General features: G+C 47.1%; 1 protein-coding gene across 7 annotated transcripts in view; it reads right to left on the minus strand.

Annotated features, from left to right (window-relative positions):
- Nucleotides 1-2,576: 2,576 nt before the first annotated feature.
- FGFR3 (fibroblast growth factor receptor 3) overlaps nucleotides 2,577-19,883 on the minus strand; it is a 92,733-nt gene continuing 75,426 nt past the window's right edge. For all 7 annotated transcript variants that reach the window (XM_043970753.1, XM_043970751.1, XM_043970750.1 and 4 more), the window contains 7 exons: nucleotides 19,123-19,233; nucleotides 17,166-17,356; nucleotides 14,266-14,388; nucleotides 13,184-13,254; nucleotides 10,692-10,829; nucleotides 5,162-5,267; nucleotides 2,577-4,433 (listed from right to left, as the gene is read on the minus strand). In XM_043970753.1, coding sequence (XP_043826688.1) covers nucleotides 4,269-4,433; nucleotides 5,162-5,267; nucleotides 10,692-10,829; nucleotides 13,184-13,254; nucleotides 14,266-14,388; nucleotides 17,166-17,356; nucleotides 19,123-19,233 — 905 coding nt within the window. In that variant the 3' untranslated portion in view covers nucleotides 2,577-4,268. The remainder of the gene's footprint in view (nucleotides 4,434-5,161; nucleotides 5,268-10,691; nucleotides 10,830-13,183; nucleotides 13,255-14,265; nucleotides 14,389-17,165; nucleotides 17,357-19,122; nucleotides 19,234-19,883) is intronic.

The raw sequence follows: 19,883 nt of genomic DNA on the forward strand, positions 1-19,883 counted from the left end.
ATGGAGAGTTCTCTATCTCCGGAGGTCTTCAGAGAAAAGGCTGGAGGGAGTGATGGAGAGGATTCTCATTCAGGTCAGGGTTAGGTTAAACAAATCCCTTCTGGTGACCCCGACAACTGAGAATCCGTTACAGATTTAAGTAATCACTGACATTTCTCCCTTACCCCAACTCCTGCATCATAACAATTCCTGGCTCTGCCTTAGAATCAGGTAGGGGAAAGGAAGCTAAGAGGTACAGTGGATGAAGTGGACTACCTGGAAGACTTGAGTTTGAATCAGATACTTCCTAGCTATTTGACCCCATGTAATTTTTTTTTTTTTTTTGGTGAGGCAATTGGGGTTAAGTGACTTGCCCAGGGTCACACAGCTAGTGTTAAGTGTCTGAGGCCGGATTTGAACTCAGGTCCTCCTGAATCCAAGGCCAGTGCTCTATCTACTGTGCCACCTAGCCGCCCCTGACCCCATGTAATTTAAATATTCTCAGCCTCACTTTCCTCATCTGTAAAATGGGAAGAGCAAAACCTACCTCAGAGATTCTCAAATGAGAGAAAGTAACATATAAATGATAGCTATGACAGGGTAAGACTACAAAAAGCATCCCTGAAACTGATTTATTTGCAAAAGGGAGGGAGACTGAGATGACGCATAATGAGAAGTAGAGGGTGAAAAAACAATCTACACCTCATCCCCAATGCCCCAGTTTGGCCCTTACTATCCATGATGGCCAAAGGCAAAAAAAACCCCACCTTTTTCCTGATCAGGATGGAAAATGACACGAGAGAAAGAAAATGAAGCTTAAACCGATTTTTATTTTATTTTATTTTTTGGTCAAAGTTAAAGTTTGCCAGGTTAAGAAAAGCAGAGTTTGCTGTTTAGTGTTCTGACGCCTCCGACAGCAGCCGCCCAATGGGCGCTGCGTGTCTAAAATAAATGTGGAATTGCCTACAGAGAGTAAGCCATCCCAAATCTGCCAACTATATAACAGTGTAGAAACTGATTTACGGCACTGGTCTCCCAAGCTTTTTAAAGGTAACAGTCCCGGCTATAAAACTATATAAGCATTGCATAAGAAATGTTAAGTCTACAGTAACAAATACAATCTTGTAAAAACTCAATAAATTATATATATATATTTATAATATCTAATAACATTTGAAACCATGCGCACGATTGTACATTCTCCTCTGGTGCTGGACGTCACACTCTGTCCGTCTGCGGAATGTACGTGATTAGAAGACATTTGTAGGAAAATACCGTTTTTTTTCTCCCCCATTTAAATTTCCCCGAACAAAACCAAACCAAATGTCCCCCCCTATAGAAATCTACTTCCTCTGCAAAACAGACCCCAAATTAAAAAAAAAAAAGAAAAAGAAACCTGCTTCTTGGCATCATCTTGAAACTATAAATTATTATTTTTTAGACTTTAGTTTCCAGGAAATTCTGAAAAGAGGAGGAAAAGAGTACATAGTCACAGACTCAGACTCTTGTTTCCTTTGCTTCATCATGAAGAAACTAGTTGGGTGGTGAGGGAGGAAATTGCTACTCACACTGAAAAATGCTTCTTGTATCATGCAGAGTTTAAAAAAAAAAAAGTCAGGTTCCCACCACTGAACTATCTGTCTCCTAACTGAGAGCATAGTTTGCTGCGAGCAGGGGCAGTCTCTGGCTACCTCCCTGGGGACAGTGGGATAGTGTGGGCACCTGTGAAAATTCAGGTCATCCAGAGATGCTCAGAAGGCATGGGACTGATAAGTCAGGGGGCTGAGGTCACCCTCGCTGAGCTCTGTCCCCTTCGCACCCAACCCAAGCGGTGGGGAGGGAAGCCAACAAGCTTTGGGCTTTCTGGAGGGTACTCTTAAGCCAACAATAATGAATACTTTCATCTGGAAAGAGGATTCATGACTTTCCCACTCCTGCCCAAGAGATAGTACAGAGAAAGCCCTGCCCAGCCCAGGTACATCAAGCCACACTGAATCCCCATCAGCCTCAGTTTCCTCAAACAAAATACAGACATAACCTCGCTCCTGAGGGCTGGTCTGGGGGCTCTCGCTTAACTGTGCTGTTTCAAAAAATAAACCTAAAATACCTCACTGCAATCCAGAGAAAAACTAGAATCTGAAACAACACAGACAATCTCATGACACCTGTTCAGGACTGTGCGCGCGATACGTTTGCTCGATGGTTCCCGTAAACATGGAAACAAAGGCATATACTTAATTTTGCAGCTGTTAATAAGTTAAAACTCTTAAAACTCTGGGAAAATTAGGTTGACAGCAATGCTACACTATTTCAAACAAAGCAGATGGAGTCCCTTCAGCAGGCTATAAATAACTTTACAAATATACAGGTTAAAATACAATTTTTAAAACAAAACTGTGACAATATAGAACAATAACAACAAAAAAATGCCATTTCTTTTTTTCCTTTCCTCTTCTTTCTTTGTTGTTGTGTTGTTTTTTTCCCCAAAGGTCCGGTATTTGATATTGTGATGTTTACTTCTGAGGGCCTTCCATCCATCTTGCTGGACCACTATTGTACACTCTCCATATATATATTTTATACACACACACACACACACACACACACACACACACACACACACACACAGCATCTATTTATATGTATATACACAATTGTCTGGAATAAACCTTTTCTGATATAAGCTAAAGGCTCCTCCCTTCAGGTACCCGTAATTTCAAATCTTCACGGAATGGGGGAAGGAGATGGGGATTGCTGACACCTGTGATGCTTCTCTTTAAATACAGAAGACAAAAAGCCCAACTCCAAACCAACCAACCAACCAACCAATCACTCCCCTGAGGCAGGAATCCTAGTTCCCCCAAAGCAACTCAGAACAAAACAGGAGAAAGTAATCTAGAGGATCATGGGATTTAGAGCCTGAAATTGCTGACTCTGCCATTTGACAGGGGAGGAAACTGAGACCTAGGAGGAGGAAGAAAATTGCTCGAGATTACACTCATAAGGAAATGTTAGAACTGGGCTTTGATTCAGATTTTCTGAATCCCTCCAAGCCCAGTCTCTTTCATTATTTTGCCCTACCTGTCTTGACTTTGGCTCCATCCTTAGTTACTCACTGAGGAAATATGGGGCTTGACCCTTACTCCACTTCCAACATTGCCCTGACACTTACTCCAACACAAAACTCTTGCCCTAGTCCCCTGCTCCTGCTCCAGAGACCTAGTCGCTCCCTTTGCAATGCCTGAAACGTTTCCTGCTTTTGCCTCCTCCTTCATCCTAATCACCAGAGCATGGAGCTGAAGATAGATAGATACCCTTTGTCTCTGGCTGCCCCTCAACCCAAGTGGGACCACCGATCCCTTCTTTTTCCACTCCACTCAGACCTTCATTAATTGGGAGAAGGCCAAGAGCATCCTAGTCTGTGGCTCCTGGAGCCAAGACTGTCCCTTCGAGCCAAAGGCCTCATTCTCCATCTTTGTAATGCTGCTTCCTCTCAGACTCAGAGTCACCATGCAGTAGGTGGGACCATACCTGCGCTTAGTCCTCTGAAGGGACAAGGGATCTGCTCCCATCCAAATGGCCCCCAGGTAGCCTGCATAAAGGCAATCTCTCTACATTCATCATGGAAAGAAAAAAAAATCCCCAACAACTACAACCCCACCCCCACCTTCCTTCCTCTTCCAACCCTTCTCTAGATCACAGGAGCTGACCTTGTCCAACCTCCTACTTTTCCCATGGAGGAAACGGGCCCAGAGAGGTAGTGACTTGTCCAGGATGGCTCAGGAAGTACAGTAGTAGAGATGGGAATCGAGTCCAGGCTCTCTATCCATTGTACCACACTGCCTTTCTCCTGTTTCCCCACATACCTTCCTAACCCAGAACCCTCAAAAGAGTCTTCTTTACATCATAGCACATATTGGCGATTTTGTGTCTATCCCTCTTCCTTTGGGGGGAAGGGGAGAAGGGGTGAGAGCCGACAACCGCTAGACTGAACATTCTATTTTCCAATATATATATATATAATATATATAAAAAATCTATATATATATATACTATCATATAATCATCTTGGCAAGAGATTTTTCTTCTTTCAGGCCATACAGTGCTTCTCGGCTTCTTTCTACAGCAAAAATGATTGGGGGGAAAACAAAGTTTCACCAGGCCAGCCTGGGCCCAGACCCCATCCTCCTGGATGGACGGTCTGTCCCCTCTGGTTCCAGGCTTCCAGGCCTCCCTTCGGGACGAGCTCAGCTCCCCACAGGCCCTGGCCGGGCGGCTGGAGGAGGCTATCACGTCCTGAGGGCGCCATTACACTTCGGGGCTTTGGGGAGGCAGGGCTCCTCGGGCAGCAGGTCATGGGCAAACACCGAGTCATCTCCTGAGGAGCAGGTGCTGTGGCTGTCCTGGCAGGTGGGGGAGTATTGTTCAAAAGGCACAGACAGGTCCAGGTACTCCTGTGGGCGGAAGGGAGAGAAACAGAGTCAGAGCATCCCGGGGGGGTCAGAGAGACAAGCGTACGGCTGAGAATGCAGGGTCCTTCGCCTGCAAACCCAGAGCAGAAGGCCAGGGAGCAGGTGGTCTCCACCCCACCGCCGCATCTGTCTGTCTCTCCCACCTTCAGATACAATTCAAAGGACTTAGAAGGAGAAGCTGACTGAGCTCAGTGTTTATATTACTGTCGTTTACCGATGACATCTCGGGGTGATGTCTTGACTCGTGTAAATTTAAGTGAGGCAGAGTTGCCCAGTTGTCACCTCCCTCTCTCTTCCAGAGTCATCCAATTTCCACGTTGGGACAAAAGCCAAGACAACTGGTGATGGCCCAGGATGTGTATGTGCAGATGTGGAAACAGGCCCAGAGAGAGGAAGCAAGTAAAAAGCAGAGCTGGGATGCAGACTCCAGATCCCGCGTACTTCCTTCCCACTGACAGCCTCAATTCCATTCAACACAGATTTATTAAGACCCACCTGGGTACAAGGCACCAAGTTAGATGCTAGTGATGGGAAACTCACTACTTCCCAAGGTGGTCCAGATGACTGGGGCTAGAAGGATAAGGAGGAGGATGGCCAAAGAACCTCAAAATACAACTCACTGAACCCCCAAACCCCAAAAAGGCCCAGGGCAGGGCAAGAAGGTGAGAGCCCCTCATCCCCGTGACACTCAAGAAACCTTGGCCACTTACATCTGTTGATGTGACTGTGAGGACTCGATCTAGGTCTTCAACTAGCTGCTTGAAGGTGGGTCTCTGGGATGGGACAGCATGCCAGCACTCCCGCATGATCATGTATCTGGGGAAACAGGTCAGGGAGGATAGAGTGAGAAATGACAGGGGTCTGGCGGTATCAGAAAGGCCACGTGTGCTCAGTCACAGGTACACGGAGTCCAAGAGCTGGGGAGGGGCCAGAGAGATGGTTGAGTCCAACCCCAACACCTCATAGAAGAACAAACTTCAAACCCCAATCCCATGCCCTGTGCTAGGGACTTGGGAAGGAGGGATGCCACAGGCCTGGGCCAATATCTCTACAGAGCTGGTAAAAGTACCGTGGACAGTGACCTGGGGTCTCCTTTTCTGGTAAGAGAACTACTGGACAATTTCATTGATGCCACTAGCTTTGGGTTCAAATTCTGTCTCTGCTACTTAAACTTGTGTCACCTTGGACAAGGTATTTGATCTCCTTGGGCCTGTTTTCTCTTCAATGTGATTAAAGGGTCAGACAAGATGGTGCCTGGGTTTTTCTCTAGCTCAAGAGCTAGGATCATCTAATGCAATGAGGTGATCAAAAGGTATTTAGTAAGCTCTTACTCCATGCCAGGCAATGTGGTGAGTGCCAAGGATACTGGGAAAGGTAAAAACAGTCCCTGCTCTCATATTCCAAGGGGTCTTTTCTCCATTGGTCTTTGGGCCATATTCAACTGGGATGCCTCAGAAATAGATTTCTTTTTACAAGAGAAAGTTCTGCTGTGTGTGTGATTATGCACGTGTGTACATGCATATCTGTATGAGAGAGAGAGGAGGCAAAAATAGACATATATAGAGATTGGAAAGTGACAGCAACTTTTTTTAAGGCATCAATAAAACTTCTTTTTTAAAAAAGAATTAATGGTGTTTTAAAAAATGGGTTTTTGTTTCAGGTATCATTTCAGAATTGTTGAAAGCACCTCCTCTTCTCCTCCTTCTCACAGACATTGTCCATCTGTCCAGAGCTAGCAAAGCTGCGAAGTGTCACGTGGTGGTGTGGCAGCATCTGGCCCAGGAAGGCTAGAAAGTAGATTGCATCTCCAGAGTGGGGGGCTCTGGGAGGCTGGGGCCGGGCAATGACTCTGTACTAACTAAACCGAGGATTAGTCAGAGGTGTGGCAATTTAATGGTGCAAGACTCAATCAGGTGGAGAAGAGAAATATACATTGAGAACATCACTGGTGCGAGGCAGGGACTGAGGGCTATTTTTCATTTTGATTCCATGGGCTGCCAGAGCCAAAGAATCTCCCACTTGGTGGGTGCCTTCCTGGTAAGGAGGCTTTCTGTACTTCACTAGGCCGGTCCTCACACAGCAGACATAAGCCTGTCTAACCTGGAAGACCCTGACCTCCATTGCCATAGCCTTCAAGAACTCAAGGCTGGTTCCATGCCAAGAGGAGGGACTAGAGTAATGGAGGATGACCTTCTATGGTCAAACCCAACATTTATGAAGTGCTTACTGTGTACTGGTTACTCAATGATACAACGAAGACTGCTTTCATGGAGATTATAAACTAATGGGGGAAAAGACAAATACACAAATAATTATGATGCTAGGGATGATCACAGGAACCTAGATTTAGAGCTGAAAGAGACTTAAGAGATTATCTAGCATTCAATCCCCACTTTTTTTTTTTTTGGTGAAGCAATTGGGGTTAAGTGACTTGCCCAGGGTCACACAGCTAGTAAGTGTTAAGTGTCTGAGGTCGGATTTGAACTCAAGTCCTCCTGACTTCAGGGCTGGTGCTTTATCCACTGCGCCATCTAGCTACCCCCACATTTTACAGATATGGAAACTGAGGTACAGAAGTGACATTTTTTTTTTTCGTCCAGGAGTGGCAGAGCCTGGATTCAGACCCAAGACTCCAGAGGGAGACGTGCCCATCCATATAAAGTTCTAGAAAAAATCTCGGGAAGGAGAGGTCACATTTGCTTGGAAAAGTAGGAAAGGAAGGTAAGAAAGGATTTTGTGAATGAGGGGACACCTAAACTGGGCAGGACTTCAAATGACTCAGATGGGAAGTGAGGGAAAGAGGGGGAAAATCCATTTTAAGCATGGAGGGTAGCAGAGACTGATACACAGAGAAAGCAGTCGGGGAGGACAAGGAGGATGGGTGGGAGAAAAAGAGAAAGCAGCCCAATGTAGCTGGAGTTTGGGGTGTGAGTCATAGGTGGGAAGGACAGGTTAGAACAAAAGGCCTTGAAGGGCAGAGTTTATCCTTCTTTTCACAGGCACCGGGGCAGGTTTTTCAGAAGGATATGACTACAGGGACATCTTTGAAAGATTGGGAACAGCTAGGTGGTGCAGTGGATAGAGCACCAGCCCTGGAGTCAGGAGGACCTGAGTTCAAATCCGGACTTAGACACTTAACACTTACCAGCTGTATGATCCTGGGCAAGTCACTTAACCCCAACTGCCTCACCAAAAAGAGAGAGAGAGAGAGAGAGAGAGAGAGAGAGAGAGAGAGAGAGAGAGAGAGAGAGAGAGAGAGAGAGATTGTACAAGCAGTATTTATAGGACGGACAGTCAAGCTGGTAAAAACAGCGAAGGGGACATTGCAAGAATTCAGGTGAAAGGAGATAAAAGGGCTGAACTATAAGGTGGAGTCTCTATGAGCCTTTTCCCAGGAGATGGCTGTCTGGACACAAGCGAGGGAGGGAGGGAGGGAGGGAGGGAGGGAGAGAGGCTCAGGCTGCTCAGAAGGAAGAGGCCTGGTTCTGGAAGGAAGCGGGAAGGGGCCAGGATGGGCAAGGCAGAGGCAGGAAGGGGAAGACGGGAGGACCGAAGAGGAAAATGTGGTCTCTGGCCTGTTTGGGAAAACAACTCTGGCAACATGAGGTTAGGAGATGAGGCAGGAGGCTGGCCAGGTAGGGACAGCCCAGGTAAGCCAGGAGGGGGCCTGAACGAGGTGGGTGGGAGTAGGACAAGGCTCTCCCCTTTCTAGGCCCCATTTTCCTCCATCTAGAAAGTGAAGATGTCGGACTAGATGGACTCTAAGGTCCCCCAACAACTCTGACTTCCTATTACCTTAGTCCTATTCCATCTTTTACTTATGATCTGTGTGACTGTGGGCACATCACTTACCCTTTTGCAGTCCCTGCCCTCCCATGAGGTAAAAAGAGGTCCCGGACAAGACAACCAGGGGTCTCTTGCAGCCACGGCATTGTGGGGCTCTTGGATGTATATATGTTATGTATGTACATATGTATTGTGTATATGTGTATGTATGTGTCACTTTGCTGTATGTGTATAGTATGTATGTATGTATATGTATTGTGTGCATCACTTTGCTGTATATGTATCTGTATTGTGTATTGTGATAAAATAAGGGGATTTAGCAGATACTCAAAGGCCCACCTGGAGATTAATCTAAACTGATTGAATTAAGTGAGAGTGATTGACTGCTGATTAGCCTACTTCAAGTTAACTAGATTGTAAGCACATCTGGCTAGCCCTTAAGAAGGTATTGTTCGGGGCAGCTAGGTGGCGCAGTGGATAAAGCACCAGCCTTGGATTCAGGAGTACCCGGCTTCAAATCCGGCCTCAGACACTTGACACTTACTAGCTGTGTGACCCTGGGCAGGTCACTTAACCCCCATTGCCCTGCCAAAAAAAAAAAGAAAAAAAAAAAAAAGAAGGTATTGTTCTCAGAAGCTAAAAACTTTGAACTTAATTGGAGACAACCTTCAAGTCCAGTGAACCAATGGATTTGGATGACGCTAGCCTATCAGCTTCAAGCAGTGTGTAAGGACCTCCTATGCTCTGGACCTATACAAAAAGTGTCCACACTCAGTTTGGGGGAGTTCGTGGTTGAAGCAGGCTCATGGTGGAGGACTTGAGGAAAAACCCGACCAGGCTGGAACTCTAGGCTAGATAGGCCTTTTCTTAACTTTCTGAACTCAACGTGAATACCTGGTATGCTTTAATAAATGCTTAATGCCCAAAGACTGGTGCTAAAGCTTCTAATTTAAGGCGACCACACAATTTTAGATTTTAAACATCACAGTATATGTATATGTATATGTATATGTATATGTATATGTATATGTATATGTATATGTATATGTATGTGTGTGTGTGTATCACTTTGCTATATCCTACCACTTGCTAGTGTATTTGGCATCTGCTGGTTATTATTATTATTAGTGGTGGTGGTATTTTCTTATGAACTTCTAGTCTGGTGATGATTTTCTTCCCTGGATCTTCTTTTGCATTTAAGATTAAGAAATATTTATAGATTGTTTTTACATGTAATTGAGGGAGATAAAAGACTAAATAAACAGAAAATCTTTTTTTTTTTTAAGTGAGGCAATTGGGGTTAAGTGACTTGCCCAGGGTCACACAACTAGTAAGTATATAGTGTCTGAGGCTGGATTTGAACTCAGGTACTCCTGACTTCGGGGCTGGTGCTCTATCCATTGTGCCACCTAGCCGCCCCACAGAAAATCTTTTTTAAAAAGAAAGAAACATTTATAGAGCAATACAAGGTGAGTTGGACTTGTGGGGGGGGGGTGGAGCATGGAATGCATGCACACACACTAAGTCTAATCTGCCTTATTAACACTTTCTTAAGTCTAGATAAGCAACCAAACAATAAATCAAGCCCCAATTTGTCATGACTACCCATTTCTGAAGTGTAAATGCTCACCCTGAAAATTTAACAATCAGCTCTCTCGAGCTGGCTCCAGCACCCCCTGCTCCCTGCTGGGCTGGGCTCTAACTCTCTAGAATTGCAAGGACCTAGGGAACATCATCAGCTCTGGGGCGGGCAGCTTCTGCTGGGAGAGCAGGAGTGAAGTCATACCTTGCCCGGCTCCCTGTGCCAGAGAGAACAGGTGCTTGTCTCCAAGGTCTTACTACAATAAGCCCTTTGCACTCAGACCTCCCAGGACTTTGAAGGGACCACACACTGCTCCCTGGCCCCAGCCTGCCTAGGCCTTCTCCAATTCCAAATCACTCAAGGGGAGGAGAGAGGAGAGAGGAGAGGGGAGAGGGGGGAATGGGAGGGGAAAGAAAGGGCAAGGGAGGGAAGGGGGATGGGAGGGGAGAGAGGGGGAGAGGAAAGAAAGAGGAAGAGGAGAGAAGAGGTCTTGATTATAAGTGACTGGGAGTAACCCTGGGCCCTGAAGAGTCGTCAGCTGCATACTGAGTGGCTCAAGATGGGTAAACAATCTCTTGGCAGGAGTTCCCCCAAAGGCTCTGGGAAGGAGCAGACACTGGGGCAGGGCACCTCCTGGGTACCTTGAACTTGCCTGCTGCAGAAAGCATGGTACATCTGTTACTTAATGATCCTCTAGGAGGTGGTAGGTGCTATATTATTAACCCCACGTTACAGAAGAGAAAACTGAGGCTGGGAGAGGGTTAGTGATTTGCCTAGAGTCAGACAGCTAGTGACTGAAGCAGGATTCAAAATCAGAACTCCCTGACTCCCCGTTTAGTGGTCTATCCACTGTACCCGCTAGTGGCACTTACAGGTCATGGGTACAGTTGGCGGGTTTGTCCATCCGATGGCCCTCTTTTAACAGCTTGAAGAGTTCCTCCACTGGAATCCCAGGGTAGGGGGACCCTCCTAGAGTAAAGATCTCCCAAAGCAGAACACCAAAAGACCAGCTGAAAATAGGAAAAAACAAACGAATGAATGAACGAACAAATGAATGAATGAACAAATACATGGTTATGGGGGTGAGGGTGGGAGAAGGGCTTTGAAATCGCACAGAGCAATCTCTCCCTCTCTCTCTTACTACAATAATGGGCCCTGCTTATCCCTACCCTCCTCTCCTCCCCCCTGGTCACGTCCTCCTCGGCCCCCCTTCTGTGTCCGGCTTTGTTCCAGGGCAGCCGCGCATGGCTAACAGAGCCATCAGTGACTGGCGTGACTGGCTGCCCGGGCCACTCCTCAAAGTTCCTTCAGGAGACCTCTGTGCTGACCCAACTCAATAGCGAGAGTCCTACCCAGGCACAGTCTGAACTGAAATGAGCATCTCATCAGGGAGGTGACAGCCAGCTACTCCCCCTGTCCCCCATCCCCCTTCTTTGTCAGCCTCCCTCCCTGAGCCACCCCTGCCCAGAGAACAGAACAAACCTAATTATCTATGCCCAGCTTCCCGCTTGGGGTGGGGAAGTCAAGAGCCACAGGCCTCCCAGTGCAAGCCGATACCCAAGCTCGCCTACTGAAGCCTGGGGCCATCTTCCAGGCTTAGAGAAACCCACCCCAGACCTTCCCTCAAGGCCTGGAGAAACACTGTCCAAAGGAGGGCCCGATGTGGCCCCAAAGCTCCCAGGACTAGAAAAGAAACACCTGCGCACTTTAGGAGGTGTGTGAGATGAAGGCCTTGAGCCAAGGATGGGGAGACCCTGGATACTCATTATAAGGAAACTCAACAATATTCCTGAGTTAGGAGCCAGGCCCAGAAGGGCTTCGGCAGTGGGAGGGAGACCACAGCCCAAAAGGCTGGGATCCATTTCTTCAAGAAGCCTTTCTTAGGTATGGAGGCAAAAGATCTGGGTTCAAATCCTGTCAGATCTCTTATTCTCCCTGGAGCTCCTGCTCTTTAGGCCCATGTTTCTCTCCTGCAAAATGGGGGTGGATAACCCAAAGTACTTCTCTATCAACGCAGAAGTACCACAGCAATGGGAGGTGTTATCGCATGCCAGCCAGCATTCATACAGCACTAAGGCCTGCAAAGTGTCCGGGTCCGCTGCTCTAGTCAGACTAATAATAACCACTAGCATTCATACAGTACCTTGAAATTTGTAGAATGTGTTACAAATAGTATCTCATTTAACCTCACAACATCCCTGGAAAGGAACCCCCCTCTTACAGTTGAGGAAACTGAGGCAGAGGTTAGCGGTGGTAGTGATGGTGATGATGATGGCTAACACTTGTAGTGCTTACTATGTGCCAGGCACTGTACTAAGTGCTTTACAAATATGATCTCACTTGATCCCACAACTCTGGGAGGTAGTTGTTATTATTTCCCCCATTTTATAGATGAGGAAACTGGGGCCAACAGGGGTTAAGTGACTTGCCCAGGGTCACACAGCTAGGAAGTGTCTGAAGTCATATTTGAACTCAGCCCCTCTTGACTCCAAGACTAGCACCTTAACTACTGCTGCCTATGTTACCATGAGCCCCCCTAGCTGCCTCATCCCTATGTATGTATGTGTTGGGCCACAGCAACTTTTTGTTGTTGTTTTTGTTTATTTATTTATTCATTTTTTATTTATTTGTTTGTTTATTTTCATAGCAACTCTTTTTTTTTTCTTTTGGTGAGGTAATTGGGATTAAGTGACTTGCCCAGGGTCACACAGCTAGTGAGTGTTAAGTGTCTGAGGTCAGATTTGAACTCAGGTACTCCTGACTCCAGGGCCGTTGCTCTATCCACTGCGCCACCTAGCTGCCCCTTCACAGCAACTCTTAATGATTCTCTGCTAAATCCATGGAGGGCTGCAATCTGCGTGGGAATGGGGCTGAGTGGGAGGGAAGAATACCTAGGCCAGTGAAATCAGAGACCCAAGGTACGGAAATGTCAGTGCCAATCTCCTCAAATTGTTGATGTGTATACTCCCTGTAGACCGACCTGCTGGAGAATGAGCCTTAGACACTCCCCCCGCCCCCACCCCAGCCACTGGCCTTGCCCGAAGACAGTATCTAAGGCATATTTGGGATTGGCTCAAGCCGTGAGGGTCTGTTCCACACACAATGAGTCCCTAACGCTGTGCTCCTCTAACATTCACACTGTAAAATCTAGCCCCTTATTGTTCTGAGCTCCCTCCTGGCTGGGACATTCTGGGTTCTGCTGCTTCCCCCCAGCTCCCACATTCTCCGCCCCAGCTTCCACAGTTTTTCTGCCAGTTCCAGAGATCCTGGACTCGATGGCTAGACAATGCCTGACAAAGCCGTCGATGCCCGAGGCCAGCCCAGAGCTGTGATTTTTGGAGGGGATTGTTTGGGAAATGCTTACACATCACTCTGGTGAGTGTACACTCGGTCAAACAGGGCTTCGGGAGCCATCCACTTCACAGGCAGCCGCCCCTGGAATTAGGGAGACAAAAAGGAACGTCCCATCAGCACATTTCAGCCCAGAGGACTCCCCTCCCCAGAAGCCAGGAGCCCCAAAGAGAGGATTAGGGCACCAGACCACGAGGCCTGCTCAGCTCATCTGCTTTTCCTCAAGGATCCGGCTGAAGACTCATCTTAGAAGGGGGGTCAAGCAGCCGGGGTGTGGCTGTCATAAGCATCTGTGGGCACTGAGCCCCGTGCCCAACACCAGGTGCAGCCATAGAGCCGAGCCGCATGGGACAGACGGGAAGAAGCTACGGCATGCTAGGATCAGGTGAAGGAACATGGGGTGCTTAGCCTGGAGAAAAGATGGGGGTTCAGACTGCCAGGAGGAAGGATGAGTCCTGTTCTATTTGGCTGCAGAGAGTGGAACTCAGAACTGCAGGCCAAGGGGGAAGAGGACGAGGAAATGCAGGTTGGACCCTGATGGAAGGAAAACCTTGTTCTCTTCCCCTGAATATCAAATTTCAGCTTCTCGGTTCTAGAGTTCACAACTTTTCAAGGAACAAAAAGAGAAGATATTTCATATTTAACCTGCGAATGACAGTATAAATCTCACTTCAGAGTGAGGAGACCCGAGCCTGTGTTCTGTTTTTAGATCCAGTCCACCTCGGACTTTCCGCGTTCTAAGGTCCTTTTCCTAGCTCTGATATTTCATGTTCTATATTCCTCTCCAGCTCTGACATTCCATGTTCTATGTTCTAAGGTCCCTTCCAGTTCTGACACTCCATCCTAGCTCAGATACTTCCTGTTCTGTATTTCTCTTCAGCTCTGACATTCCACATTCCATGTTCTTAGCTCCCTCCCAACCATGACATTCTAGGTTCTAAGTTGTCTCCAGTCTCTGACACTGATATTTTAGGATTCATTCTCCCTTGACGAACAAGGTTATAGTCAAGGAGGAAGCCCAAGAACAAAAGCGGGGTGCTCTCTCAGATGGCAACAGACCTATGTTAGCATTGTCCGGGTATCCATCCTACTCACATTGGTGGTTTTCTTGTAGTAGTCAATGTTGTGCACGTCCCGGGCCAGGCCAAAGTCTGCGATCTTCATCACACTGTCCTCCGTCACTAGTACATTCCGGGCAGCCAGGTCCCGGTGAATGCACTAAGTAGGGAAGGGAGGGGACCCAAGAATAAGTGAATTGAAGACAGAGGGGTGGTAATTTCAGAGAGAATCGGCATGAGAAGGGAGGTCCTAAGGGAGCCCTTGGCCCACTACACCCCGTGGGATTGCTTTTGCCCATCTGGAGAATTCCATCACAATTCTACCTGAAGCCAATAAATCACGAGTACTCCTGAGTGTGAGCCAAGTAGGCCCCACCAGAATGGCCAGGGATGGATAGCATCTCTGTTCCCTGGGATCATTTTCTTCCACTGCAGGATTAGGCTGTGTACCCACCAACCATATTGCTTTGGGCTGCCATATTTCACCTGCTCCATTAAAGAGGCTGCAAAGGCAACATGGGTGAGGAGGGTCGACCAAAAGATAGTCTCTTGTCTTCCCTGGACTGGGAGTCCAGAGTCATGAATTTCAGTCTGATTTTCTATGTAACCTTCACTAAGTCCCATCCCTGCTTTGCCTCAGTTTCTTCAGCTGTAAAAACTAGGCACTTGGATTAGATGACTACCAAGTTGCCTGACAGTGCAGACAGTCTATGTTGTTTGTTGGAAGGCCCCTCCCAGCTCAGAGAGCATCCATTTAATGGTCCCTTCCAGCTTGGCCATTCTATGTTCGGGGGTCTTGACACTCATTCATTCTAGGATGCACTCACCCTGTTACATGGGATTAACTCATGCTGGTGTGTACACAGTGGCCTGGGGAAGATAAACTTCAAAAGGGCAGTATAGCTCAGAGCAAACCAGGCCTGAGGAGTCTGAGTCCTTTTACATTCCCCTAGAGATAGGTACAGGCTCAGACATTTGTTAGCTGTTTGACCTTGGGCAAGTCACTTAGCCTATTTTGCCTCAGTTTCCTGAGTCTAAGGCTGAATTTGAACTCAGATATTCCTGACTCCAGGCCCAGTGCTCTATCCACTGCGTTACCTAGTAGCTGCTTGCATTACACAGCTAGTAAGTGTCAAGAAATGGGATCTGAACCCAGGTCTTCCAGGGTGGAAAGCTGATATCCTATTTCACCATGTCTACCTCATAGCCTCTTACGTCAATTAGGTTTCTTGCTGTGGTCTCACAGCAACCCCAGGAGTGTCTATTAAGCCTTTTCTTGGTGCTGGTGACTGTTGTTAGAGGGGAGTGGAAAAGATAGGCATCAGGCCAAACTCATGTGGTTTACTCCACCCTTCCTTTCTGCTCAGTTTTAAAATCTTTTTAGGGGAATGTGCATATACTGAAGGAGGAGCACAGGCTGCCTCTCCCTAGGAATCTGCATGGGGTGGGTTAGCAGTTTGGGGGCAATAAATGGGAAGCCCCAGAGCTCTAGGGAGAATTGACTTGATGATAACAGACCTGGATTCAGGCCTTGCCTCTGAAATCTATTATCTCTGGTGCCCTGGCCTTACTTATCATGTGTAAAATGGGGATAATCACACATTGTGTGCCTCATTGGGGGGTTGTGTGGAATATGCTTCCGGAATAGGAAAGTCATCATCTGATCAGTCCTTCCCAAAGGTGATGCTGGCAGAGTGCAAGCTCTGCCAAGCTTGGAAAGGCTCTAAGAGAAGGGATGAACTACATGTCCACCCAGCTGAGTCTGGAGGAGTGTGCTACACAAAGGTTAGTTAAATCTTTTGAATTGCAGGAAGGCAGAAACATAAAATGCCAGTGTCAGAAGGGCCTTCAGAGCCCACATAGTCCAACTCTTACATTTTACTAATGGAGAAACTGAGGAACAAAGAAGGGAAGGAACTTACCCAAGGTCATCCTGAAAAAAGTGCAGAAGGATGGTTGTGAAACTAGGTCTTTCCACTCTTGATACTCCCTACACTAAGTGGCAACGTGGCACACACAAGAACACACAGTGTCAGCCTCAGGGTCAGGAAGACCTGGGTTCAAGTCCTGCCTGTGACACATGACTGTGTGTCCCTGGCCAAGTCACAACCTCTCAGAGGCTTTGGGAAACTCTCTCAACTTATACATGTAAATATGTATATATGAAAAAAATGTATATATGTATTCTAAACTTAACAAACACTAAATAAAACAGCATCTCCATATGCATAGCAGAACATAGAAAGAGGCTTGTATATGAAATTGCACATCTCTTTTATGTACAGCTTGCTTTTATTTTTTTTGGTGGGGCAATGAGGGTTAAGTGACTTGCCCAGGGTCACACAGCTTGTGTCAAGTGCTGAAGCTGGATTTGAACTCAGGTCCTCCTGAATCCAGGGCCGGTGCTTTATCCACTGCGCCACCTAGCTGCCCCCCAGCTTGCTTTTATTTTTAAGCTCATTTTGCAGCTGTCAAAACTGCAAGTCACAGAACAGTTGTTGATCTGCACTGGTAAACAGACTTTCCTAACCTGGGAGCTCTCTATCAATCACCTTTCTCACCTGCCAACAAATTAAAAAAAAAAAAAGCAGAACAACCCATGTATTATAAGATGGAGCGAGTTGTGTAGGTGGAGAGAAGGCCAATGTTAATAACTATACAATTCCATATAAATAATAGCTCTCATTCTAAGGGGCTTTAAGGATCATTTACAAAGTTCTTTCCCCCAGAACAATTCTGTGAAGCAAATCGTGAATTATTATCCTCATTCTACAGGTAGAACAACTGAGGCTCAGAAACACCACCAAGTGTCAGATCCATAACCTGAACTAGGCCAACAAGAGTCCTCTGCAGGTGGTGAAAGCTGAGGAAAGCTGATGGGCTTCCTGAAGGGACACCCCTGAGTGGGCGCCCTCCCGGCCCCTCCCTCCTGCTCACCTTCTGAGAGGCCAGGTACTCCATGCCTCGGGCCACCTGGTAGGCGCAGGACACCAGGTCCTTGAAGGTCAGCTGTTCCTCTGGAAGCTTGCAGGTATCGAAGGAGTAATCCATGCCCGGGGGTCTCCTGGCTCGCAGATACTCCCGAAGGTTCCCCTTGGACGCATATTCCACAAGGACGTAAAGGGGGCCTGCAGGGCCAAGGGCAGAGCGGCATTATCCCCCACAGTCCACAGAGATGGCGGCTTCACCAGGGGCGAGCCACAGCGGGCTTCCCCAGCCCGAGACTCTCAGGCTGACCTCAGGCTGTTCTGATGGCAGAGAAATGCCCCTGGATTCAGAAGACCCTACCCGCATTTCCTACATCTCATGTGTCCTCATGGCAGCGGAATCTCAGAACAGAAGGAGGAAAACCTTCCTCCCCCTTGCAACAATCCTCTCTATAGTTTTCCTGATGGGGTCATCGGTCCCTACTGAGACCAAGGATCCTTAACCCTTTTTTGTGTCTCGGCCTCTTGTGAAGCTATGGAATCCTTCTCAAAATGATGTTTTTGTTTTTGTTGTTTTTTTGGGTGAGACAATTGGGGCTAAGTGACTTGCCCAGGGTCACACAGCTAGTAAGTATCAAGTGTCTGAGGCCGGATTTGAACTCAGGTACTCCTGACTCCAGGGCCGGTGCTTTATCCACTGCACCACCTAGCTGCCCCATTCAAAATGGTGTTTTTAAACACATAAAATGGAATACATAGAACTGCAAGGGAAACAATTATATTGACATGCAGTTAGCAAAATATCTTCTTAAAAAAATTTCTTGGACCCCAGGCTAGAAAGAAACCCTTGGCTTAGATGGCTTTAAATGGTAGAAAACAGCAGTTGGGAATCAAAGGAACTGGATCTGCTACTTATTACTGTATGACTTTGGACAAGTCACTTTATTGCTAAACCTCACTCAGATTTCTAAATTATAAAATGAGGTTAGATCATGGTCCAGGTTAGCAGCACATTCTGGAGCCCTGCCCTCGTATATAAGGAAATCCAACTTGTGCCATTAGCCCCAGGGCCTCCGACAATAAGGAGAAGAGAACTCAATTTGGAATTGGAGAATAGGAGTTTGAACCCAGACTCATGTTCCTTACTCCCTGTGTGATGGTGAATAAATTGTTTTCCTTTTCCAAGCCTCAGTTTCTCATCTCTCAGATGAGGCAACTGCATAAGACCAGGGATTCTTTAACCCGGGATGCATGAACTTGTTTTTATTCAGCTCAGTCATTTTTTCAGTCACATCTGACTCTTTGTGACCCCTATTTGGGATTTTCTTGGCAAGGATACTGGAGTGGCTTGCCATTTCCTGCTCCAGCTCTTTTTACAGATGAGGAAACTGAGGCAAACAGGGTTAAATGACTTGCCCAGGATCACCCAGCTAGTAAGTGTCTGAGGCTGGATTTGAACTCATGAAGACGTCTTCCTGATTCTAAGCCCAATGCTCTATCCACTGAGCTACCTAGCTACCCTTCCTTTGCATTCCTATCCATTTTATTATATGCATTTAAAAACATGATTCTGAGAAGGGGCCCATGACATCAAAAAAGGGTAAGAACCCTTGGTCTGGGTGGTTTTGATGCCCCTAGGAGGTACATCCCAGTTCTATGATTCATAAGCAGCCTAACCTAGAGCATACATTTGAAGTCCCTGGCCATGGACACTCCAGGATCTGACTGTCCCAGTGATTGGTATGGTCACTGACTCTGTACCAGTGCCTCAGTTTCTCTGTTTGTATAGTAAGCAGAACACTCGCTGCCTGGTGTGTTTTCCCTATTGGAAAATGAAACACGGGAGGTGGGGCTTGGTGTCCGAGAGCCCTGGGAGATGGAAACGAGGGTGCTTTTCTGAGGGGGATGCCTGTTTCTTCAGGAGTCCTAGCTTCTGGGGCAGTGGTGGGGACTGTGGGCTGGCTTACCATCCTGTGTGCAGGCTCCCAGCAAGTTAATGATGTTTTTATGTTTGCCAATCATCTTCATCATTTCCATTTCGGAGACCAAGTCAGACAGGTCCTTGTCTGTGGCATCATCTAAGGAGGTAAGGAAGGAGAGGTCAGGCAGGCAGACATCCTTCAGGGTGAAAACCAGTTCCATCAAGAAGAATCAGTCTAGGAGCTCCAATATCCCTGTGCAGGGCTGTGGTGGTCAATGTTTAATAACTGCCACTTTTCAGTGGAATCTGCATTCTTTCTCCTCACATTCTTAAGCCTAGCCAATCCACAAAACAAGAAATCAAGCTTGGAATGGCAGCACCTGCTGATTTCTGAGGTGTAAAGGCTCATGCTAAAAATTTAACAACCCCCAATTCAAGCTGGCTCCAGTACAATCCTGCCACCACGCCTGAGGTGTCAGGAATGCACCGAGACCCCTGTCTCTTCCTCATGCTCATTGGATTTAAACCTGTAACTCAAACGTCAAATAATGGTGATAATGGGGCACTGGGCTGAGGAACCCTGAAGGCCTGACTTGGGGGAGACACTCCTCTTCACATCTCCCCCCATGCACATATTCAGGATCATCTTGCTTTTATCGACAGGGTTGTAAATCTGGTGCCAATGGGGCAGCCATTGAGTTACCATTCATTCAGCTGTAGGGGAAAGAGTCCACACCTGCCCAGTCAGGTGTGTGAGGCTCAGATCCACATATCAGGGTGGCAGCCTAGTTGGGGGGGGGGAGACAC

The sequence above is a fragment of the Dromiciops gliroides genome, chromosome 6, assembly GCF_019393635.1.
Source record: "Dromiciops gliroides isolate mDroGli1 chromosome 6, mDroGli1.pri, whole genome shotgun sequence".
In the NCBI taxonomy this organism is placed as follows: domain Eukaryota; kingdom Metazoa; phylum Chordata; class Mammalia; order Microbiotheria; family Microbiotheriidae; genus Dromiciops; species Dromiciops gliroides.